This window comes from Cloeon dipterum, chromosome 3 (assembly GCF_949628265.1).
Source record: "Cloeon dipterum chromosome 3, ieCloDipt1.1, whole genome shotgun sequence".
Taxonomy (NCBI): Eukaryota; Metazoa; Arthropoda; class Insecta; order Ephemeroptera; family Baetidae; genus Cloeon; species Cloeon dipterum.
This window is the reverse complement of record NC_088788.1, coordinates 15,696,360-15,717,493: the sequence shown is the minus strand read 5'-3', so window position 1 is coordinate 15,717,493 and position 21,134 is coordinate 15,696,360. Positions and strand designations below refer to the sequence as shown.

At 39.3% G+C, this 21,134-nt stretch overlaps 3 protein-coding genes across 5 annotated transcripts; 1 reads left to right on the top strand and 2 right to left on the bottom strand.

Moving 5' to 3' along the window:
• The first annotated feature begins 603 nt into the window (after nt 1-603).
• Nucleotides 604-11,213, top strand: REPTOR (repressed by TOR). 3 transcript variants are annotated; one of them, XM_065482576.1, is made up of 10 exons: nt 604-1,011; nt 3,103-3,331; nt 4,163-4,311; nt 4,460-4,813; nt 6,248-6,548; nt 6,667-6,880; nt 7,125-7,301; nt 7,452-7,525; nt 7,864-7,986; nt 8,687-11,213. In XM_065482576.1, the coding sequence occupies exons 2-10, from the start codon at nt 3,103-3,105 to the stop codon at nt 8,782-8,784; spliced, it is 1,719 nt and encodes a 572-aa protein (XP_065338648.1). In that variant the 5' UTR covers nt 604-1,011; the 3' UTR covers nt 8,785-11,213. The 3 variants fall into 3 exon arrangements, with proteins under 3 accessions (XP_065338648.1, XP_065338647.1, XP_065338645.1); XM_065482575.1 differs by having other exon boundaries at nt 605-1,011; nt 4,436-4,813; nt 8,690-11,213; XM_065482573.1 differs by having other exon boundaries at nt 607-1,011; nt 4,436-4,813.
• Nucleotides 11,214-11,279: 66 nt separating this feature from the next.
• Nucleotides 11,280-15,648, bottom strand: LOC135940883 (putative ammonium transporter 1). Its single transcript, XM_065485979.1, has 8 exons — nt 15,491-15,648; nt 15,140-15,229; nt 14,849-15,082; nt 14,313-14,515; nt 13,316-13,552; nt 13,064-13,175; nt 12,308-12,622; nt 11,280-11,886 (listed from the first exon to the last, which is right to left on the bottom strand). Exons 1-8 carry the CDS (start codon nt 15,624-15,626, stop codon nt 11,765-11,767), a joined length of 1,449 nt encoding a protein of 482 aa, XP_065342051.1. The 5' UTR covers nt 15,627-15,648; the 3' UTR covers nt 11,280-11,764.
• A 365-nt stretch (nt 15,649-16,013) lies between these two features.
• Nucleotides 16,014-20,263, bottom strand: LOC135940639 (putative ammonium transporter 1). The gene is made up of 9 exons (XM_065485610.1): nt 20,119-20,263; nt 19,911-20,042; nt 19,765-19,854; nt 19,369-19,602; nt 18,930-19,144; nt 17,561-17,812; nt 17,156-17,267; nt 16,542-16,868; nt 16,014-16,343 (listed from the first exon to the last, which is right to left on the bottom strand). Coding segments are annotated over exons 1-9 (1,476 nt in total). The 5' UTR covers nt 20,120-20,263; the 3' UTR covers nt 16,014-16,230.
• Between the last annotated feature and the right edge of the window lie 871 nt (nt 20,264-21,134).

Here is a 21,134-nt window from a genome sequence, read left to right as displayed (position 1 = left end):
ACAAACGAACGCGATGAGGAAAATGCTCGAAATTTTTTTTGAAAGGAGCTCAGCCGCCCTGGGCAGTAAGAAGATAAAATAAAAATTCTTTAAGATCCGCATCCCCCTCCATCGTAGTTGTTTGTATTTTGCCAGCCGCCAGCCGTTCAGTTACTTCTCGAAGGAGTTGAATGCTGTGAATTCACGTGGCCCGCGAGAGAGGAGGAAGGAAGAGCGTTGCGCTGACGTCACGGCCCCTTTTGACGTCATGCGAGGTGTTTGTTGGCAAACTTTGGCCCTACCTCCGAGGGCAGGCAGCTGCAAAGAGCCCCCTTCCTCGACAGCCGAAAAGGGGGGCAGAATGCGAAATTCGTGGAGGAAATTCGTAAATAAACATTAATAAACAAAATGAATTGCACGAGCTGGCTAGAGGGAGAGAGAGCGCGCGCGATAAAAACAAGAGAGAAATTTCTACATGGCTGGTCGAGCGGTGGAAAGGGCAGTATTTTGAGTCGACAACACGCGATCAGCGGGAGGGGAGGCGACAACAACAAACGCCGTGATTGGCCTGCTGCGAGGGGAGACGAGCTGTGATTGGTCCGAACTACGGGGCCTCGTTGCTGAACGAAACGCGATTGATCTTTTTCTTCTCATGTGACCTTTAGTGTAGTAATTTCCTCGTCCGAGTGAATAATACGCTGCCGAGGCGGCTGAATCCAGTTGATTCCGGCCAAATCGCACTCGAATTCGCGCGGCCCAGCGCTTGTCATCCGCCGAAGCGAGTGTAGGAGCATGTGAATCGTTGCAGCATCGTTTGCAGCAGTCGACCAACCACACGCCTCCCAGCGCTGCGTCCGCTGCAGTTTCTAGGCACCACTTGCATCATCCTCTCTCTCCGCTCGCTCGCCTTTGTTGATACACAACACACACACGGATACAGAGACCCGCGCTCAACACTCACACGTGATTAGGAAGACTTCCACCCCGGAAAGGCTGGACATCATAATCGAAGAAGACCTCGAGCCCTCCAGGGTGAGCCTCTAATTTTTGTATGTATTTTCATAAAACGAATTCAATCGAGTCAGGGTAGAGTAAATGCATTATCGATTGCAGCGTGCCCAGCAACGATTATGTAATAAACGCTGTGGCTCTGATGCAGCCTTTATTATTGTTATCGTGGTTCCTTCATCATGTTTTCGCAGCGTTTCCCAGAATCATACACGCGGAAAATCAATTGTCGCGTGGGCGCGGTGGTGTTTGGGTGGGTGAACATGTGCGAACGAGCGAGAGCGTAAACAGGAAGTGGCAGGTCGGCGTGCTTGGGGTAGTCCCCCGCGTGCAGGTGCCGCCCCCAGCCCTTGTCACGGCTTGGGGGTGGCACAGGCCCCGCGGGGGCCCTGTTCGGGGGCTGTCAGTGCGGCTGGCTGGCGTTGTTGCCACAATTGGCGATGAAGCAGCGATATTCAGTTCGCTTGCTTTGTTTACACCAGGCAGCCAGCAGCGCTCGCTCGCTCACTCAGCCCAGGGACTCCGTTGCCAACCTGACGGAGTGGGGCTCACTAAAAATAGCGCGCGCGCCAGCAGTTATCGACCATCCAAGCAACACGGCCCCTCTGCCTCCGACCGACCGACCGATTAAGTACGTATTTAAAGCTCGCGCTGCGGGTAAACACGCCAGAAATCTCTTCTTATTTTCGATGCCGAGTGAGTGAGTGCGCGAGTCTGCTGACCGACCCAACCGACCGACGATGACTCGCACTACTACATACACACAATTCTTGTTTGTTTGGAAATGCCCCGCCAGCCGACACACTCACGCGTTTCGCCAAAGCAAAAAGAGACTACGAAAATCCGCCAGCTCGGGGTGAATCACCTCCTCCCACCCCTCCTACGCGTTGAAACCCCCTACATTTCAATGCCAAGTGTTTGCACTCCGTTCCCGTGGACCAAAGGGTTAAAAAAAAATTTGAATGACCTTCACCTTCTGCGAGGAGTTGATATTTTAGCAAACAGTTTAATTTTTCTATAAATAGGTCCATTATTTTTGCAATCTAAATTGCTTAATACAGTGGAGGAGTTTTGTTATTTAAAATCAGAAATTTTTTATCTGATGTCCACCTTACTCAACTGAACTTAATCGAGATTCAAAGAGAACGGCCACTTTCTAAACTACGACTTTCAATTGATTGTTGAGCTCCCCTTCACCTTTCGCATCTGCACCAATATCATTATCAAGTCCTGTTTAAAATATTGGATTGTCCAACATGACCCTAAATTTTGTATATTCATTGATTCTAAAATAAATTGAAATCCCATTTTTTAAATTGGATAGATTGTTTTAGTATGCTTAATGCACCGAATACACCTAAAAAATTAATTAGATCTACTGACAAAATCGTAGACAAATATTAATATTGAATTTATTGATAATTCAAGATAAGCTCTGATTCAGATAATAATTTTGAATTAAATTTCGTAAATATTTTCTTCACAGCTTCTATTCTCACAGTCTTGTTGAAATTCAACTATGACTGAGCAACTTAACTTTCAATTTTCTATCATCTAATGATAAAATGAATCAATTTCGATGCCTCTTTATCAAATTGGTGCTCTACTTGAGTCGAGGAAATCGAAAATCGAATTTGTCAATAACTCGATTACAAGCTGCCATGAAAGGGGGCCACAATCAGCTGTTTTCAAACACCACTAAGAGAAAACCGACGGTCGCTTTGTTATCTTTGGAGCCTTGGTTATCAGCTCGATTATTGAGGGCCACAGATTGAGTAACACCTTGCTGTCGCGTGCGTGTGAATTCCTTCAGGAACCGAATTTTAACCGCACAGGAAGAGGCCCATTGAGGTAAAAATCAGGACAGACGCGGAAGACCACATTTTCCATTTAAATTTCTCAGAAGTTTCCCTATTTATCAAATCATTCCGGTTTAAAAAAATACCAATATCTACAACGTCTCAACTGGGTTAAAATAATTAAAAATTGATCAAAATTCTAAAATTTTGATTTGGAGCTGAACGACAATTGTTTTAAAGCAAAATTTAAGAAATTTCTTTTAAACCATGTGGCAATTAAGAAAAACAACTTAATTTTATAACTATTGTTCTCCAGATGGCGGACCCCATGTACGGGGGTGGCGAAATGTTCTTCCTGAACTCGCCAATAAAGCAGGAGCCCGGCAGCGCGATGGACTCGCAGGGGGCCAACAACCCTTTGGGGCTGCCAATCCCGAACCGGCGCGGTGGCGCCACCAGGGGCATTGAGTTCAACTACGACCTCGATGAGGCGCTGATGCTTGGCGCCCTGCCCAGCCTAGGCAACGCCAACAACGCCCACCCTGGTCAGTCCCAATAACAATTTTTTTCAAAACGTTCGAAGAGCAGTTTTTTTCTTGAAAATAAGGCATTCATTTTTTTTCTCGTATCTCTAACAAGGAAACGCCGCATATCTTCAAAAAAGCATCAGACATGTAGACACTTTCATGAAATGAGAAGAAAATTTTCTATGAAATGTTTCTATCAAGTATCATAAATTTAAAAGACAAATGATTAATCTATTTCTTTCTGTCAAAAATATTTGTGATACGACAAATTTTGTATAATTTATTATTGCAGAATAAATTTATGTTTTTCAAATTATACAATGATGTTTTAGCCAGAAAGTGACTTACATGTAAAAATGAATATGTATTTTAGAAAGTAAAAAATGTCTCACCAATCGATTCGTATTGTCAAGAGGGATTTATATGCCAATATTTCTCGACTTTTTATTATTTTAAAGTTACATAATCGAAATCAATAATTTGCAGCGTTTCCCCAAATAACTGTCCACATGTTATTTTTTATTTTTCTTAAACACCACATTTCATGTCTCTAAGATTGTATGTATGCATTATTGAAAAGCCTCAAAGTTTTTCAATTTAATGCTTTTAAGATTTAGTGTTGAAAAATTTAGTAAAGTAGGTTCATTCATTAAAATTATAAGGTTGACGATCTTGGAATTAAATAATTTTCTCCAGCAATCTCTATTTGTATTTGATTGAAAATCAGAGTTTATTCGAAACAGAAAAACAAGTTTGTTTGACAAAGAGCGATAACCACTCTAGTTTCAATTTAGTGATTCAACCAGATTTATTTTGTTTCTAATTTAGGTATGATTTAATAATTCGTAGGACACATATTGTCGAACCAGGACATTTCCCTTACACAGGCCGTGACCGGAAACTTCAATTTGGACTCTAATCCGGTCGGGCCGTCTGTCTGGGTGTCCATGTGCCACGACAGCACCTTCAAGATGGACGAGGAGGACGACATTCTGCAGGTACGGCTTTTATTTTTCCTTAAACGAATACACAGTTCTCGTAGAGTTTGATTTTTGCATTAAGTAGTGGTTTTAACTATGATTTGTCACACACGATTCTATTATTTTGTCCGCGCTTTTCAAGGTTGACAAAGCGGACTTGATTCAGGGCCCCACCTTGGCGGAGCTGAACGCCAACGACGAGACCCTGCTGGAGGACCTTAGCTTCGACGACCTCATCCTTCCAGATGACTCGGCGCTCCTAGGCTCCATCACCGACTCAAACTCGCAGACAGCCTCCTTTCCCTCCTCGAATGGCCAGAACTTCCTCAAGGAAATGACGCAGCTCTCGTCTAGCATGCCGGCCAGCCAGAACCTGTTCGTCGGCATCCCCAGTCCTGGGAGCCAGCAGACACCGCTCGTATTGTCTCCTCGCTCGCCTGCCCGACCCGGCTCCTCGAATAGCAGCACCGGTAGGCACAGCACCCTCCACGAGCTGCTCATGCGACGCAACGAGCCCGATGTAAGTTTTCAATTTCATCTAATATAGGAAGAAAGCTCATAGAAATCAAATGCATTTTTTTTAATTTAACGTTAATTAAGTTTTTCTTATTTTCTGAGTCTGAAGGATGTTTCCAAAAATGATGGGTTTCCATTTATTTTCATACACATACAACCTTGAAACAGATATTTTACATTAGTTTGAAGCTCTTAAAGAGGATTGAGAGTTCTTTTTGAACAATAAAAGTAATTTTCAACATGCGAAAATTGGGAATTCATTCTGCTTTCCAAAAATAGTAAGTAGTTTTGGTCTCTTGTGTACTTTTTATATTAATACTGATTATTGCTCATTTTAAATATGTACATGCATAAATTAGTTAATTTTTAAATGATTAAACATGCGCCCCTTTTGATAATGTAGATTTGCTTGAAATTTTTAAACAATTTAATTACCATTTACCATAGAATAACTAATTTTTTTAACCAATGAATTTCTTTTCTTGAAGAGGGGTATGTTCAGCAAAAAAATGACTTTAAGGCATATTTAAGCATGAAATCTATGAATTTCTTTGCAGGTATATTGATATTCGATTTCAATTTATTCAATATAAAAATAACTCAATCAACTTCAAAATTTATTAACCAAGGCTTTTTTAACGTTCATTTACGGGTTGATTATTACTGGGACTGCACATCTAGATTTTTTAAGCTTTTTTTCTGGCACATCGGCACATGCTACAATAATTTAATTAACTTATTATGATCACAAATCATGGAATTTCAACTAATTTGCCAGAATATTTACATTTTTAATACCTCAAATTTTGTGACTTCAGACTTATTTGTTCTATATTGCAATCACAATTTAAATTTAAAATGGTATTACGAGTTGGATAAAATTATTTTCCCTGCAATACATTTCACCAGATTTTTTACTAGTGACGATAGTTCAGTGTTTTTTTACGTAAAAGTTTTTTCATTCTGGAAAATTGAATGATGATTATTTAGGTATTTTTTCAATCTAGAACAGACGCAGTTTTTAATAAAATTGAAAATTATGTCGGAAAAAATATTTTTGCATTAAAGTTGCAAGACTCTTGAAAATATTACATGAATTTGCCAACCATTAACATTAAAAGCTAAAAACTAAATTTTCCACGAAGCCATGCAACACATTTTTTTCTGAAATCAACTAATGGCAAAAAAAACAATTATTGAACAAGGAAAAATTAATTGCAAACTTACAGTCAAAATTTATTTGCTTTGAAATTGAATTATAATAATTGTAAAAACCTTTTTTCCCAAACTGTTGTCTATGGATTGAAAAATTGCCTAACCACCTATAACAAGGAATAAAGGAAATAAACCAAAAGACGCAGCCTGAATTATTTTGCTTAAAAACGTACCTTCTGATTTATTATTAAAGTGTTGCGTAAATTTTTCGCGTATGTTGTAGCATTCGAGTCAACTGAGTCCAGGCAGTTTCAATGTGCTTTCCTCGACTGCCGGACCCAGCACGTCGTCCATGTCGCGTCTGTCGTCGTCGGCGCCAACGCACCTGGGCTTCGACCAGATCTGGCAGCGCCGAGAGCCTAGGCAGCACCTCCTTTCGACGGGCTCGTTGGTTGAGGCCGGCTCCACCTCGTCCCTCTCAACTGGTGGCGTTCTCAGTCCAGCCTCGCACGAGCTCTCACACGACGAGGGATTTGACTCTGAGGACGACAGCGACCACTATGACGACTTTTCTTCTGACGGAGGTGACATAATTTTTCTTTTAAGTAAATAAACGTAGACAAGATTGTTGCCTTCCATTTGAACGAAGAATTTAAAATTTACAATTTAATTTAATCAATAAAATTAATGCAATTTTTTCAGACTCTAGTGATGGTGAGGGCGGCAGCTCTGGACGCGGAGGGCGGCCTAAGGGTTCAAAGAAGGAGCGCTATTTTTGGCAGTACAACGTGCAGGCCAAGGGTCCCAAGGGACAGCGGCTCGTGCTCAAGACCAAGCAGGAAGACCCGCACTACCTTAATGAGGTCACCGACCCCGTCTTCAGCCCCAGCTGCAGCGTCAGAGGCATCAAGCACAGGTACCAAACCCCCACCTATTGCGTAAAAAATATAAATTAAAAATAAATGGCGCACACACACTTACAATAAAATTATTCACGGTAGAAATACTAGCCTGTTGAATGAATTTAATTTTTTCAATGCATCACCGATTTATTTTTTATTTTTTGTGATTGCCTTTTTCATTTGCAGATTTGTAAGATGAGGATTTCCTTAAGCTGTTCTCTAGAGGAAATACATCGTTATAAAATATTAATTTTTCAGTGGCAAGGCGAGGAAAGGTGATGGCAACGACCTGACACCAAATCCAAAGAAACTGAACACAATTGGCAAGGAACTGGACAAGCTTGGCAGGATCATCAACGACATGACGCCGGTTAGTGAGCTCCCTGTCACGGTCAGACCCAAGTCGAGGAAAGAAAAGAACAAGCTGGCCTCAAGGTACAATTATCATTTTTTTAATTCTTGTTTTTATATAAAAAATGCATTGTTATCAATATATTAAAATTAATATGACGTTGGTAAAAAATGTTAAACAATTGTGCTGTAGAATTTGTCCTTGAATTTAGACTCTGCGTTATTTTTTTGCAGGGCGTGCCGGTTGAAGAAGAAAGCACAGCACGAGGCAAACAAGATCAAGCTATTTGGCTTGGAGATAGAACACAGTAAGTGTGCTAAAATGAAAATAGCTTATATTCAAAATTACCCTCAAGAGACCTATAACAATGAAGACTAGACCGTAGCTAAAATTTTAAAACATAAAATAGGAAAATTAGTCTCCAATGTAAAGATGCACGGCTTGTAATGAAATAGCACTATAAATTTAGGCAAAAAAGCAAATATTGTTTTAAATTATTCTTAACTGGTAGAGCAAAATTGGAAACATTTCTCGTTAAATCTAATGATTTATTTTACCTCTTTGATTAATAAATAGAGAGACAGTTTGTGTATTAGTGGGAAATAAGCGTGCTTTGACTCAACGATCACTATATTTGTTTTACAGAACGCTTAATAGCCGCCATTCAGCAAGTAAAAAGCATGGTGGTCACCAGCTATGGCAACGATTCCGCTGAGGCCCGAGAGGAGATCGCCAGGAATGTCGAGAAAACAAGGAGAATGGCACAGAGTAATATTTTATGCCTACCATTTTTTTTTATTTCCACAAAAGAATTGTATTTCAAAGTTGAAATAATATATCAACTTCTTGATTCAAATTCAAAATCTAAGAAATACATACGAAGATTTCAGAGAACGTTCAAAAATTACAAAAAAAAAAATGTAAGTCCAACCATACCATTTTTGATCGCTTATTTAAACCTGGGAATCTTAACGTATCACGGGAATTTAAATCGATTGCTGGGGGGCATAATTAGGCTAGGCAGCCGAATAAAACGGCCAAAACTTGTGTTTGTAAGTCTGCGGAAACGTTACTGAAAATATTTTGGCTGTTTTTGATTAGTACCCAGTAAAATGTTCCACAACAACGCAGAGAACAGAGAAGCGAGCGGTTCTCTATTAGTTTGCCAGTATTCTTTTTTCTAGGTTCAAACCAAAAACCGCCAAAATCACAGTTTTAACATTCCCCCAGATTTGTAGCACGTCATGTCAAAATTTTGATCAAGTGATAAGGCTGCCAAACCTATTTGGACCCTCGGAGATCGATTGGCACTGTCAAAAATTAAATTCCTTTGCCCGTTTTACTAGCTCAATCCAATAATTCTGGGGTCAAACAAGAACATATTACAAAAAAAAACTTGCATCACAATGAAATGTCTGTCGGAGTTTTTGATATTCATGTGCCAAACTTCTGAATTGCCCACTATTAGCAGGGGTGCACATCGCCGGAAACACAACCGACTACGTGAACACGATCCTGGACAAGGTGAAGGCCGGTGTTCCTGGGGGCGGACTGGAGGAGATGTGAGACGAGGCCAAGCCTCCCTCGAGGAGGCGGGCGCAGTCGCTGAAAATCGTGCCCGAGTGAGGAGGCTGAGTCTAGTCCCTTTTCGTCAGCGTCTGGGTCGGAGTCGCAACCTTTTTTATCATGGCGGAGAGCAAGCTTTTAATTGTCGACAGATGTAACCAACCGCGCACTTTATCCAGCTTGTATGATAATTCTTGTAACCGTAACTCTCTCTCTCTATCTCTCGTCTATCGTAATTATATTATCTCGCTCGTATTCAACAACTTTCGCTGTTCTATTCCGCTCGCGCCACGAGGAGATATTATGTGGTGGTGCAGGTGGTGGAAGGTACGAACAAATTACCAAAATTCAATCTGTCAACAGTTTTTTGCGAAATCTGCCCACAACAATTTGTGATATTGGCTCAAAATAGGAGAGTACACAGTTAAGGAGAAATAATATTTATTTTTGTCTGAGATTCAATTTTTTAAAGTTAGCCAGAGTAGGCTTAGTGGTAAGCGTAACGACATACACACACACACACACTCGCGCGCGCATCATATATAATTATATATTATTAAAACCAACTATTTGTAAACGATAAAAAATAGACGTAGTAGCTGCAGTACATGTGATATGAATCTAGCAACGTAAGTGAATCCTCGTTCGGCCGGCCAGGGCCCGGACGTCGTTTTTGTTTCACACCAACTACGCTAACGTGTTACTCACGCCAAACTAAAGCGTACATAATTATTTACCTCTGCTCTGAGATCGAGCAGCGAAAAATTCTTTATTGACCGATGCTGCACGCTGAAAAGACCGTTCCGCGGCTACATAATTCAAGGACCTGAATGTCAAAAATTAATTTGGTATGATAAGGTTAAAAATCGGGTAATTGAAGTGCCGTTCGAATATTTGGAATCCGCGTTAGCCGTCTAACGCTGGTCAACGAGAAATGTCCATATTTCTATGCCACCTTGAGCAGTGTTGACGCCTCAACGTAATGACTTCTCATCTATTCCAGTGGTCCTTTGATCACGCGTCAGCAGATTCCAAAAATTCCAACGGTCCTCTGATTTCTAGAACAATTTGCTGTACATTTTGATTTTAATTTGTTAAGACGTATGTCCTTCAAATCCCCTTCCGCCAAACGAACCACACTTGGCCCCCCTTCCGCTTTCGGAATCGTGACTCTGGCGCCCCCAGCAGTACTGCTGTTCTTCCGACCGCCAGAGGTTGGAGTGTGGACTTTTTGGCGTGCTGGTCGAAAGATATGTAATTTTGTAGTTGATTAAGTGCTAGCGTGTAAGTCCGTTATTTCGACGAGATATTTTTTTACGCGAGATCACTCAATAGATTCGTTCCGAGCAGCCACCCTCTATGTGTTTTTACTTCTATTTTGGTAGATACGTATTTTTTTGTGCCCCCCATTCGTAGGTTCCGTGTAAGCTAGTCCGTTGTAAAGTTTGTTTGGTTATTTGCGGGTATCGATACGAACAAGCCGATTGTTTTATACATATTTCTATCTATATATATTCCCGAATTGCCATAACCTCATCATCCTTTTATTTATTCTCAGCTCATTCGCTTTCGTTTCGGTTTAGTTTTTCAGCGGTGGAGGATCTTTGACCCAGAGAGAGTAGGTGTAGTTTCGAAAGAAGGTGTTGTTTTTCCTCGCACAGACATAGTGGAATCAATTAAAATGCATTTCAGCGCGTAGACATAATATAACAAGTATTGTGCATTTTCCTCCTCTTCTCAACTCTTTATCTTAACTATTTACCGCGAAAATATAAAAGAAACGAATAACCGAGTACAAATAATTACGGAGCTCTCCTCAAAATGCATTTTAATCCAGCCACTTTTCTCGAAAGCAACACAACTTCCTTCCTTTTATTGTTCGCTGAAGTTTTCCCTCCTCTCTTTTTATTTTGATTGATTGTTACCTCACGATTCGTAAAGCAAACGAAAGAAAGAAGCCTTGAAGATAAAGATAAAGTCTAATTGCTAACTAGCTTTAGTGAATTATAATTATTATGTACGCGTTTAGGTTTACATTTTCCGCTCGAGACATGGCTGCTTTAACTGTAGAGATTAAGCTAATCGTACTGTTAAGTGTATCAAAAAAGATGATCGCACTTCTTGGATTTGGACCCGATATATTTGGATCATTTGTCTCGGTTGTTTTGTTTTTCATTGCGACCGCTTCACTCACTCTGAAAGTGAGTCGTTTCGTCAATGGACAATATTGTGATCATTTCGAGCGCCATGCTGGCCGCCTTTTTCCTATCGGGACAAAGCTCGGTTGCTGCGTGTTGAATTGCAAACTAGGAAACGCTACTTTCTATTTTGTATGAAATTTGCAAACCGATTCAGTTCCACATGTTTCTCTTTTTGGTATGTTAAACGAGAGCCGAATAAAATACAATACATGTTGAGCATGGCCAAAACTACCACTGTTTTATTCGTCTTTTCAAATTAACACATCTATGGAAGTTCTAGTTACACTAAAAATTATTTTGCTGTAAAATTTCAAGAAATTTAAGAATACAAGGACCTTGTTTCTAGAAATGATTTTGGGGAGACAATAATTCTTGAGCTATTGAAATGGATACAGTTATTTAATATAATACGATTAAATCTAGATATGGTCAAACCAGCTACTAAGACCTGCAATGAGTTGCAATTGAATTTTTGCTTAATGGTTACACATATTTTAGTTCAACAAGAGTTCCTATACAGACTACTGTACAGCCCATAATTGCTTTTCGTTGGTGAAATAAATCATTTATTATGATGATTCCCTATAAACGAACTTGAAGCGAACTAACTAAATGGAGATTCCAGTAGTTAGTTCGTTTTTTTAGATGAAGACAATTAAGTTTGAAATTTGACGCAAACAGTGCATTAAAAAGAAAGATAATGTGCTAAATCCACTCTCTGGTACATATTTAACACACAAAATTAAAGTTTATTCACAATTCTTCTTGATGCCTAAACTTCAAATATTGCAGCCGGTCATGGCGAGGAAAGGGTCAGTCAAGCCGCCTTCGACGTTCTTGTGTCGCAGTGCAGCAGCACCGCTAACGCTCGCAAGTGGCTCCTCTTCCTCTGCTTTGTCTTCTGGAAGAGCAGAAACTTGATATAATTTTGTAAAAAAATCAATATCTAGATTGAATATTAATTCAAAGTATGATAATTCTAAACAAAGGTTTTTTTAATGATCGAAGGACGCATTTTTCGTGCTTGTTTATTTCTTAAGTTGCGGTCTTTCCTCAACGGTGTAATGCGAGTTAATCTGTGATTGTCCTATTATTGCATTTTCCCTTTCTTGAACTGCATTAAATATAAATAACTTACCGCCAAAATGAAATTGTTATAGCGTCAGTTTTTTATTTAATTTATTTTTCGATGTATGAATGACTTACATTTTGTGTTAGATAATATATACATCTCTACTTCAAATAAAATTCACTTTTTCCTGAATTTTGCATTTAAGAATCATGAACCCATTACGGGTTTTTATTTTAGTTATATTACTGACCGTGGTGCTGGTAGAGTCCGACGTCGGCGGGCTTGAAGGCGTAGGCGGGCTCGTGGTGCGTGGCCAGGTCCATGCCGACGCATTCGTCTTGCTCAGAGGGCCGCAGCACACCGGCGTAGCGCAGCGAGCCGAAGATGACCGCCGTGATGGCCATTGACCAGGCGACGATGGCCAGTGCGCCGATGCAGTTGTAAGCGAGGAAGCGGCCCGCCTTCACGTTGTCCTGCAATGCTTCCTCGCGCAGCACCGAGCTCGCCAGCAGACCCCACAGCCCGCCGCCGAAGTGCACCGCAATTGCGTTCAGAGGGTCGTCCACTACACATTCAAAGAATTTGTCAGTGAAAATTAAAATTAAACTTGTCGTGTGACCAATTTTACAATTTACTTCATAAAGGAATGCAGTTATCGGTTTATTTGTGGTTCGCTTTAGATCCACGTCTTTAAAAAAAAAATCAAACTACTATCATTTCTTGAAAAGTTCAGATTTCACTAAACCTTAAATTTTTTAAATCCGCTCAGCGAGACGAATCGAATGATATGCAATTTTAATACTTATGCAAAAGATCGTGATTTTTCAAAAATTTGCCAACATCGCGTGCAGCATTGATTTTATTTTTTAAAATTGTTTTCTTAAAATCAAACTTTATTTAATTGGTTTCAAATAAATAAATTTGAGTTGATAAGCTTGCTCTATAGTAAGAGTCAATTTTTAAAATCTGGAATAAGAAATTACAATTCGGGAAACGTATATTATACCTTCAAGTTTTTCTAAAAGTCTGACGATTCCGCTGTAGATTATTCCACCACAGAGGGCAATCACCCAAGCAGCCCAAATATCAACCGCATCGCAGTTCGCACAAACAGAAACCTTTAAAGTTAAGAATATAAAATTACGGTGTGAAGCAAAAATACAATTTATTGTGTCAAAGATAGAAAAAACGAGCTTTTCTCATTTTTCCACAGCAAACTTAAAACACCACTTTAGTTACATTTTTCTTTATAATTTACCATCCCAAAGAGACCAACGTTGAGGGTGTGCAGGTAGCTCCAGTACTTGTCACCGCCAAGCAAGCCGAGCCTGGAGGCGAGAAGGCCGCCGATGACGCCGCCCGATCCGGACAACACCGTGTTTACAATAACTTTGGCCACGAGTTCGCCATCGCCTGGTTGCGAGATGTGCAGGAGCGAGGCACAGTTAAACGCCAGGAAGCCGACAAAGAGCACCATGCCGCCCATCGCTACCGCCTGTGGAACAAACAAAATTTAAATTTGTACTTTTAAATTGTGTATGATTGTATTTTGTTTCTTAAAGCAAATGACTACAAATTTATTAAAAAAAACTATAACACTCATCTGTCTTTTTCAACTAATCAAGGATATTCAATATTCACGAAAACTTTACTTCTTATGATTTTTTTATTTGATATTTAAGTAAATTCAGATATTTACCATTTCACCACCATTTACCAGCGATTTTTTTCATTATTATTTTGTACAAGAATTGCAAAAATCGAAGCAGTGCTCATGTTTTTTTTATAAAACAGTGATGAAGTCTTGCTCCATAAAATTAAATGAATATCTTTGCGAATTAAACAATGTATTCTCTCTTCTCACTATAATCCAAACCAAAATGACAAAACAATAAATATAAGAAATTCAAGAAATTAAAAAAATTGTAGTTGTGGATAATTACAAACAATTATGTTTATGAAAAATAAATCTATTCGATCAATTTGTTTCTTTTAATTTAAAAATCTATGCTCCGCTCATCCCGTGGGCTTTGAGCTAACCGAGCGGACAAAATAGGGCTCAAGTGGCCGCAGAGGAAATTGAGCCCAAATGTGGCCATTTTTTGCCTCCCTGCACCGAGGTCTTTGATTGAAACGCTAGACATTTGTCCCTAAAGCCGCTGGAAAGGTGCCGAGTCGGCTCCGGCGCGCCTCCCAGCCTGTTAAGCTATTATTTGAGCTTTAAATTTTTCGGGGATTTGAACGCTGGCTCTTACAGGTGTGCTGTGGCCATCAAACTCGGCATCCGCCTTCTTGGGGAAGCGGCCGCGCCTCGGGCCGATGAGTACACAGGCGACGACGGCGCAGCTGCCGCCGCACAAATGCACCACGCCGCTGCCCGCGAAGTCCTTGAAGCCCAACAAGCCCAGCCAGCCCTCTGGAGACCACGCCCAATGCGACACGACAGGGTAAGTCACCGCTGAAATTATTACCAATTTGGAATTGAGAACAAAATTATAGTAGAGGTTAAAACGCCTGCAGACCACGGAGTATGCAACCCGCTCGACCAAGAAACATTTTGAAGCTAAATAATAATGTTTTTAGTTAAACGTAAAAAGTAATTATTTCATATAAACGAATTTTCTGTAGATTGTGTTCCTCTTGAAAATATTTAAGTATTTTTAATGGAGGATAAATAAAAATTAATATATTTTACGGTTTAAAATTATTTCACTCCAACATGGAAAACCGAGTTAAAAATAAAATAACTAAATTATATAAAATCAAGATTTTTATTGTTATTGCTGTTTACCTGTGGTAAAGACGCTGTAGACGAGGTAGGCGATGAATGTGCACCTTTCGACGATGACACCCGAGATAATGGAGGAGGAGGTGATGGCGTAGGAAAACTGGAGGAACCAGTTGGCGAACTGCGCCTCCTGGCCCAGCTTGTGGCCCGCGATGTACGGGTACATGCCGAGGAAGGCCGAGCCGCGGCCGTACGCCAGAGTGTAGCCCACGATCCAGTAGCCAAATGCCCCAAGCACTAACGAAAATGTCTATAAAATTTGACACAATTGAGCGTATTTTTTATTTGTCTCACGCAAATCCAGCATGTTCTTCATCACGACGGAAGTCGCATTCTTCGACCGCACCGAGCCCACTTCCAGAAATCCGAATCCCGTGTGTAGAACTAGTAATACATTTATTTTTTTAGTAACTGAACCATAAAATTTCATATTTTTCCGCTTTTTGTTTTATAAGTAAATCAATAGGTAAAGTAAAAACTCAAATATGGAAGGCAAAAATCAGATATTTATGATTAATACCATTTCCGTGATAATTAACAAAGCCAAAGAACAACTCGACGGATTTGTCGGATTTAATTTTTGTGTTTCATAGAATCTAAAAGTATTTTATAAATTTTATTTAAACTTATTTTGATTTTACTCACTAATGACAACGATAGCCATGATGGAGGTAAAGAACTTGTCCACCTGGGTGCCCATGTCGTTGAGTCTTGAGCGCAAAAGCGCCGACTCATTCATCAGATGAAAGACAGTCGAGTTAAAAGCGAACTCCTCGTCCATTTTTTGTTCCACTGACAGTGAGGGATCAGGCCGAACTTGGCATTATATATAGCGGATTCGCGGCATTGAAAAACCTTTTAGGCGATGGGATAAGAGCGCCAAAATGCTTTTTATCTGTGCGTTATCTAGGCAGATGGATATATAGTATTCCAAAACTGCAAAATTAACTTTTGTAGCACTTTTGACCGAAATTGCAATACATTTCTTGCTGTGAAACAGCCTTGACGCGCGTGCTTTTCAATTAGGTCCTATCCGATTGGAAAAGGTGACTTTGAGATATTTTCTTAAAAAATCGGGAATATATGCGTTTAGACGATTTCGGAACAGCTGATTTTTTGGTCTCTCTGAAACTCTTTTTTTGGTAAATAAAATTTAAAAAAGTAATAATTTGCATTTAGCAAAGTGGTCTTTATAACTACAACCTTTATTCTTTGCAGGTACTACACAATCCTTTCAAAGGAAAACATATAATTTGTAATTTCACTATTTAAATGAATATGGCCCTTGAAAGTACTCTCTTGAGCCTCAAGGTTCCGGTGTACTCAAAATGTCTTTTTTCTCAATAGAATCACACGTGGAGCCTTAAGATTAATCTGAAGTTCTGTCACGCCATGATGGGCATTTGTTGCGACTCTTGCCGGTTGAACGGAATGCGGCCACCGGTGGTGAAGTTGAAAATCTGCGGCGTCGTCGGCGTAAGGTTGCCACTCGTTTCGACTGCAATGACAAAAATTTATAAATTGTGCAAGGCTTTAAAACAAATAATAATTTTTGTAAAATCCCAAAAAAATTATTGAAAAAATAACCGAAGCCAAAGTCTTAAAATAATAATTTTTAGAGCTCTTTGTGTGTGTGTGTTAGGATCTTTGAAATTTTCATTCGCCTTTTCTAAATACAAAAGTTGACATTGCTTACTAAGCTTCTTGTACTCTCCGAGGTCGATGTCCTTGATGGTGTACTGGTAGGCCGGCTCGTTGTGTTTTGCGGCGTCCATGCCTATGATCTCCTCGTGCTCCGAGGAGCGAAGCAAGCCCATCATCTTGAGCGGGACGAAGATGATCAAGGCGCAGCCCATGGACCAGGCTGCGATGGCCAGCATTCCGATGATGTTGTAGCCGAGGTAGATGCCGGCCTGCGTGCCGTTAAGACCAGGCAGCGCGTCGTTCTTCAGCAGCGGACTCGCCAGAATTCCCCACAGACCGCCGCCGAAGTGCACTGGGATCACGTTGATCACGTCGTCCACTGAAAAAAATGAAATTAAAAAATTCATGCAATTTTTTCTGCTCAATTTTGATATATTTTTCATGTGGGATAGCCACAAAAAATTGTCAAAAAGAAAATTACTATTTATTTTTAGCTGATAGCAAAGTAACTTTGAAAATATATTATAAAAAAATTCTGCCAGTAATTCTGTGTTCCATAAATATCCTTGCAATTAAAATTGGAATTATATATATATATATATATATATATATATATATATATATATATATATATTAATTTAAACATGATTGTTTTATGTCGGTCACCTTTAAGTTTCCTGGTGAGGTGGTGTAAGCCCAGGTAGACGAAAGCGCCCAATGAGCCCAAGACTAAGGAAGCCCAAAGCTCAATGGAGTCTGCGCTTGCACAGCTAATCACCTAAATTATTAACTCGTTATACATATCATTCACAAAAGTGCACATTCAGCAGACAGGTAAAAGAGGAAATTGGTTTTGCGCAGTTTAGTCTAATTAAAAAATAATAAAAATCAACACCCTGCCGGCAGGCGTTTCAGATCAGTCATCAAAATTGTTCTAGAGAAAACTTCATAATAATTTAGGGGCGAATATATAATGAATTGAATGTATTAACATAAGTAAATTACTGATTGCTTTAAAAAATTGTCCCAATTTTCCAATCTCCATAAATTTTTTCTTGAAAAATTTCTCACCAGGCCCATGAGGCCCGCGTTGGCCGTGTGGTAAAAGCTCCAATAGCCGTGACCCTTAAAGGGTGTCGGGTTGAAGCCACCGGCCTTGCTGATGAAGAGGGTGGTGGTGGCACAGCCGCACGTGCTCAGCAGCGACACGATGATGATTTTGACGATCAGCTCGACGTCGCCTGGCTGAGAAATGTGCAGCACGGAGCCAGCATTGAACGCCAGGAACGTCGTGAACAGCAACATCGCTCCCAGCGCGCTGATCTGCCAGTCAATTGACACATTGTATTGGTTACAAATTGAGTCAATAAACAAATAAAATATACTTAACTTGTTTAAATAAAAAGACCAGCTGATTTTTTTATAAATATTTCAAATCTGTTTTTTTCTGTAAATTTGTTTAAATTAAATAATTTTAAACACAGCATAAAGCTTTAAAAAAATTATTGCATCCTTTCCTAGCCGTGAAGACACCATAAAAATTTTCAATGAAAAAATAGTGTAACTTTTAATGAATTTTTGAATAACAATTATTACTAGATAGCAAGATACTCCACGTTGTGAGAAAAAAAATAAATTAAAAAAGTTAGATCAGCAATGAGAAATTTGATGACTCTCTGTGACAGTTCTGACAGCAGGACTTGAACACAAAGCTAGGATATCAGTGTTGCATAAGCGTTCTTATCAGCAGTCGAAACTCCCCAGGGGGTGAAATGCGGAGATTCATGCAAAAAAATTATCTCGTCAACATGCACTTCAAACTCTGATATTTTTTTCTGATAGTTTAAGCATGTTTGTAAAACAATGGAGCGGAAAAAAGGTACTGGAAAGGTTTCGAGTTTGATGAAATAGCTGACAACTTGTCAGAACGTTTAGGATCGATGTGCGTGGTGCGAAGTCAGTTTCAAAGTGACAGAGTTTTACTTTGCGTAATCGAAGGCAGAAAAACACACACAAAAAAGCTCAACGTTAAAATCCGTAATTTTTAAATGAACTTTTTCTGTTTGGAAAATAAAATATCTAAATGGAAAACATTTTCTAACGTTTTCCAGACAGGGTAATATGATTTAAAAAAATGAAGACAGAGAGGAAGATAGTATGATTAAAATGGATCCAGCTGTTCTCTCTGCACGATTTTTAAAATTATTTCAATTCTATGGTCTTAAAATCTTGGAAAAATTATGATTCTATAAAGAGGTAAAATTTTTCTAATTAAAACCTTATAAATTTTGTGATCAGTCGCGAGTAATTTTTCCTTTATCACAACTCCATAAATTCCCTTGCTGATATAGAATTGGAATTTCAGCTTTATTTTGCAACAAATGTTTGCATGGTTTCTAACTTTAATTTATTTAGTGAATGAACGAGAACGAGGTGTTACCGGAGAGCTGTGTCCATTGAAGTTCTCATCTGAATCATTCTCATTCTTCTTATCCCACCGGTTGTAACGTGGCCCGAGCAGGATGGCAGCCACGATGGCGCAGCAACCACCGCACATGTGTACAACCGAGCTGCCGCAAAAGTCCTGGAAGCCCAACTGCTTCAGCCAGCCCTCCTCGGTCCAAGCCCAGTGGCACACGATTGGATACACAATACCTGTAAGCCACAAAATAAAAATTTATAAAATATTATTTATTTATTTTGTAGATTCACCAGATAATTTTCAAGTGTTTTTTTAGTAAAACCATGGGGAACTCATTTTATGGGAATTATTCAGATTGAATATTCTTGCTTGATAGTTCTTAAAAAATTAACATAGTAGTTACAATATGGGTCTGTGAAAAATCTCCATAAGCTATTTTAGATAGAAAGAAACTCACAAGAAATGAGTGAACTGTAGACAAGGTATCCGATGAAATGGCAACGTTCGGCGACGGCTCCGGACACGATGGTGGCCGGCGTGCTGGCATAGGAGAGCTCGAAGTACCATTTGGCGAACATCTTTTTCTCAGCAAGCTTGTATCCAGCCACATATGGATAAAGCCCAGCGAACGAGTTGCCTGTGCCGAACGCCAGCGTGAAGCCGAACAACCAGTACACGATGCCGCAAAGAACTGAAAAAATGTTCCAGAAATGGAAATTTTTCCTTCTCAATTGAAGCACGGTTTAAATAATTTTTTGGGAAAGAAAACAAAAATAATAAATTGAATAGTTTGTAACAATTTTTCATCACATTTTTTGGGCAAGAAATCCTGTAAATTTAATTTATCTCTTACATGAGTCCATCATGTTCTTCATCATGACATTTGTGGAATTTTTTGAGCGCACGGCGCCCACCTCGAGCAAACCAAATCCGATTTGCATCACTGCAAAAATAAATAAGTCTGTTTAAGCAGGATATTTGAAGTCAAATAAAACTCACAGCTGATGAATATGCCCATCGTATAAAGGTAGAATTCATCGAGGATAAAGTTGATTTGACTGATTTGTTGATTGATGGACTCAATGGCGGATTGGTTAAAACTGGAACTGGCCGATGCATTCACGTATTCCACTGCAAAAAGAAAAATTCCATATGATAGTGGTTTAATAAGGTAAAGAAAAGAAATCATTATAATTCTAGTCCTTACTTTTCAGTTTTGGAATAAACGCGTTTGGTTTGAGGCAGTTGTTGTCACTGCTGATCCTAGGAAGTTTTGAAGCAATTTATATAGTTTCCCCTCCAGTTGTCTTCTTGGGAAATTGGTCTCGCTTTTTTCCGAATTATCATATTTACTGCTTGCAGCTATTTTTGGACTCTTATGTGTCTCCACGGTGCGCGAGTGGTGCAAGGCAAACATGTCAATCAAAACGATTGCAATCTTGTCACTACAAGTTTTGCCGAAAAGTGCGGAGAACCTTGTATTTTTCTCGCTCTCTTGCTTTTGTTCGTTTTGATCAGAGGGTGTTCAAATCTTAAACAATTAAAATAAAAGGATAATGTGAAATTCTACAATTTTAAACCGGTCAGTCAAGTTGAAAAAATTATGTACTTATAAATGAAGCCAAATGCATCTGAAAAAACATTTTAGTAGGAATGAAAATTGCACTAAACCCATTAAATTAATAATTACTGGTTTGAAACCTTTGATCTCACTGTCTGTAATGGGGCCGAATTTTCCTCTCCGTGCAAACAAACAAACAAAACATCACATTGGCAGGTTAAATAATTCAATTGTTTTCTTTTACTGGCAAACCAATTATTACATTTGATTATCTTACATTGCAATAACGAGTCCATTCGGATTTTTGAGGATTGCGAAATCTTTCCAACTGGCTTCTTGATGGTTTGCACCTTTTTTGCACCGCGTGAATGAATTTCACGGTACGAATTTCTAGCATTTCAATAAAAAGCCCTGTTAACGGACTGGTCCTTTCATTGACTGGCTCCCTCCAACCATATAATTTATAATTCGTTCACGATTTTTTTTCGGAACAAGGAGTTTTTGCGAGATGTTTGCTACTAGTTGGTCGCCCATCTCAAAAGAGGTGAACCGATCAAAAAACGTATTGCTGTAAACCTGCTTATTCAGTCAATATTTTATATCGCAATTTTTATTCTAGTTGATTTCAGTAAATTGGCACTGAATTAAATAAAAAGATATTA

Bases quoted from the DNA above. Each gene is read 5' to 3' on its own strand.
- REPTOR (XM_065482573.1), top strand. From the start codon at position 3,103: ATGGCGGACCCCATGTACGGGGGTGGCGAAATGTTCTTCCTGAACTCG. The intron at 3,332-4,162 runs GTCAGTCCCAAT...AATAATTCGTAG, and splicing joins CGCCAACAACGCCCACCCTG to GACACATATTGTCGAACCAG. The intron at 6,881-7,124 runs GTACCAAACCCC...TTAATTTTTCAG, and splicing joins GTCAGAGGCATCAAGCACAG to TGGCAAGGCGAGGAAAGGTG.
- LOC135940883 (XM_065485979.1), bottom strand. From the start codon at position 15,626: ATGGACGAGGAGTTCGCTTTTAACTCGACTGTCTTTCATCTGATGAAT. The intron at 15,230-15,490 runs GTGAGTAAAATC...ATGTATTACTAG, and splicing joins CATGGCTATCGTTGTCATTA to TTCTACACACGGGATTCGGA. The intron at 11,887-12,307 runs GTCAGTAATATA...CTGCTCTTCCAG, and splicing joins CGGACTCTACCAGCACCACG to AAGACAAAGCAGAGGAAGAG.
- LOC135940639 (XM_065485610.1), bottom strand. The intron at 19,603-19,764 runs GTAAGAGATAAA...ACATTTTTTCAG, and splicing joins GAAGAACATGATGGACTCAT to TTCTTTGCGGCATCGTGTAC. The intron at 16,344-16,541 runs GTAAGCAATGTC...TTGTCATTGCAG, and splicing joins CGGAGAGTACAAGAAGCTTA to TCGAAACGAGTGGCAACCTT.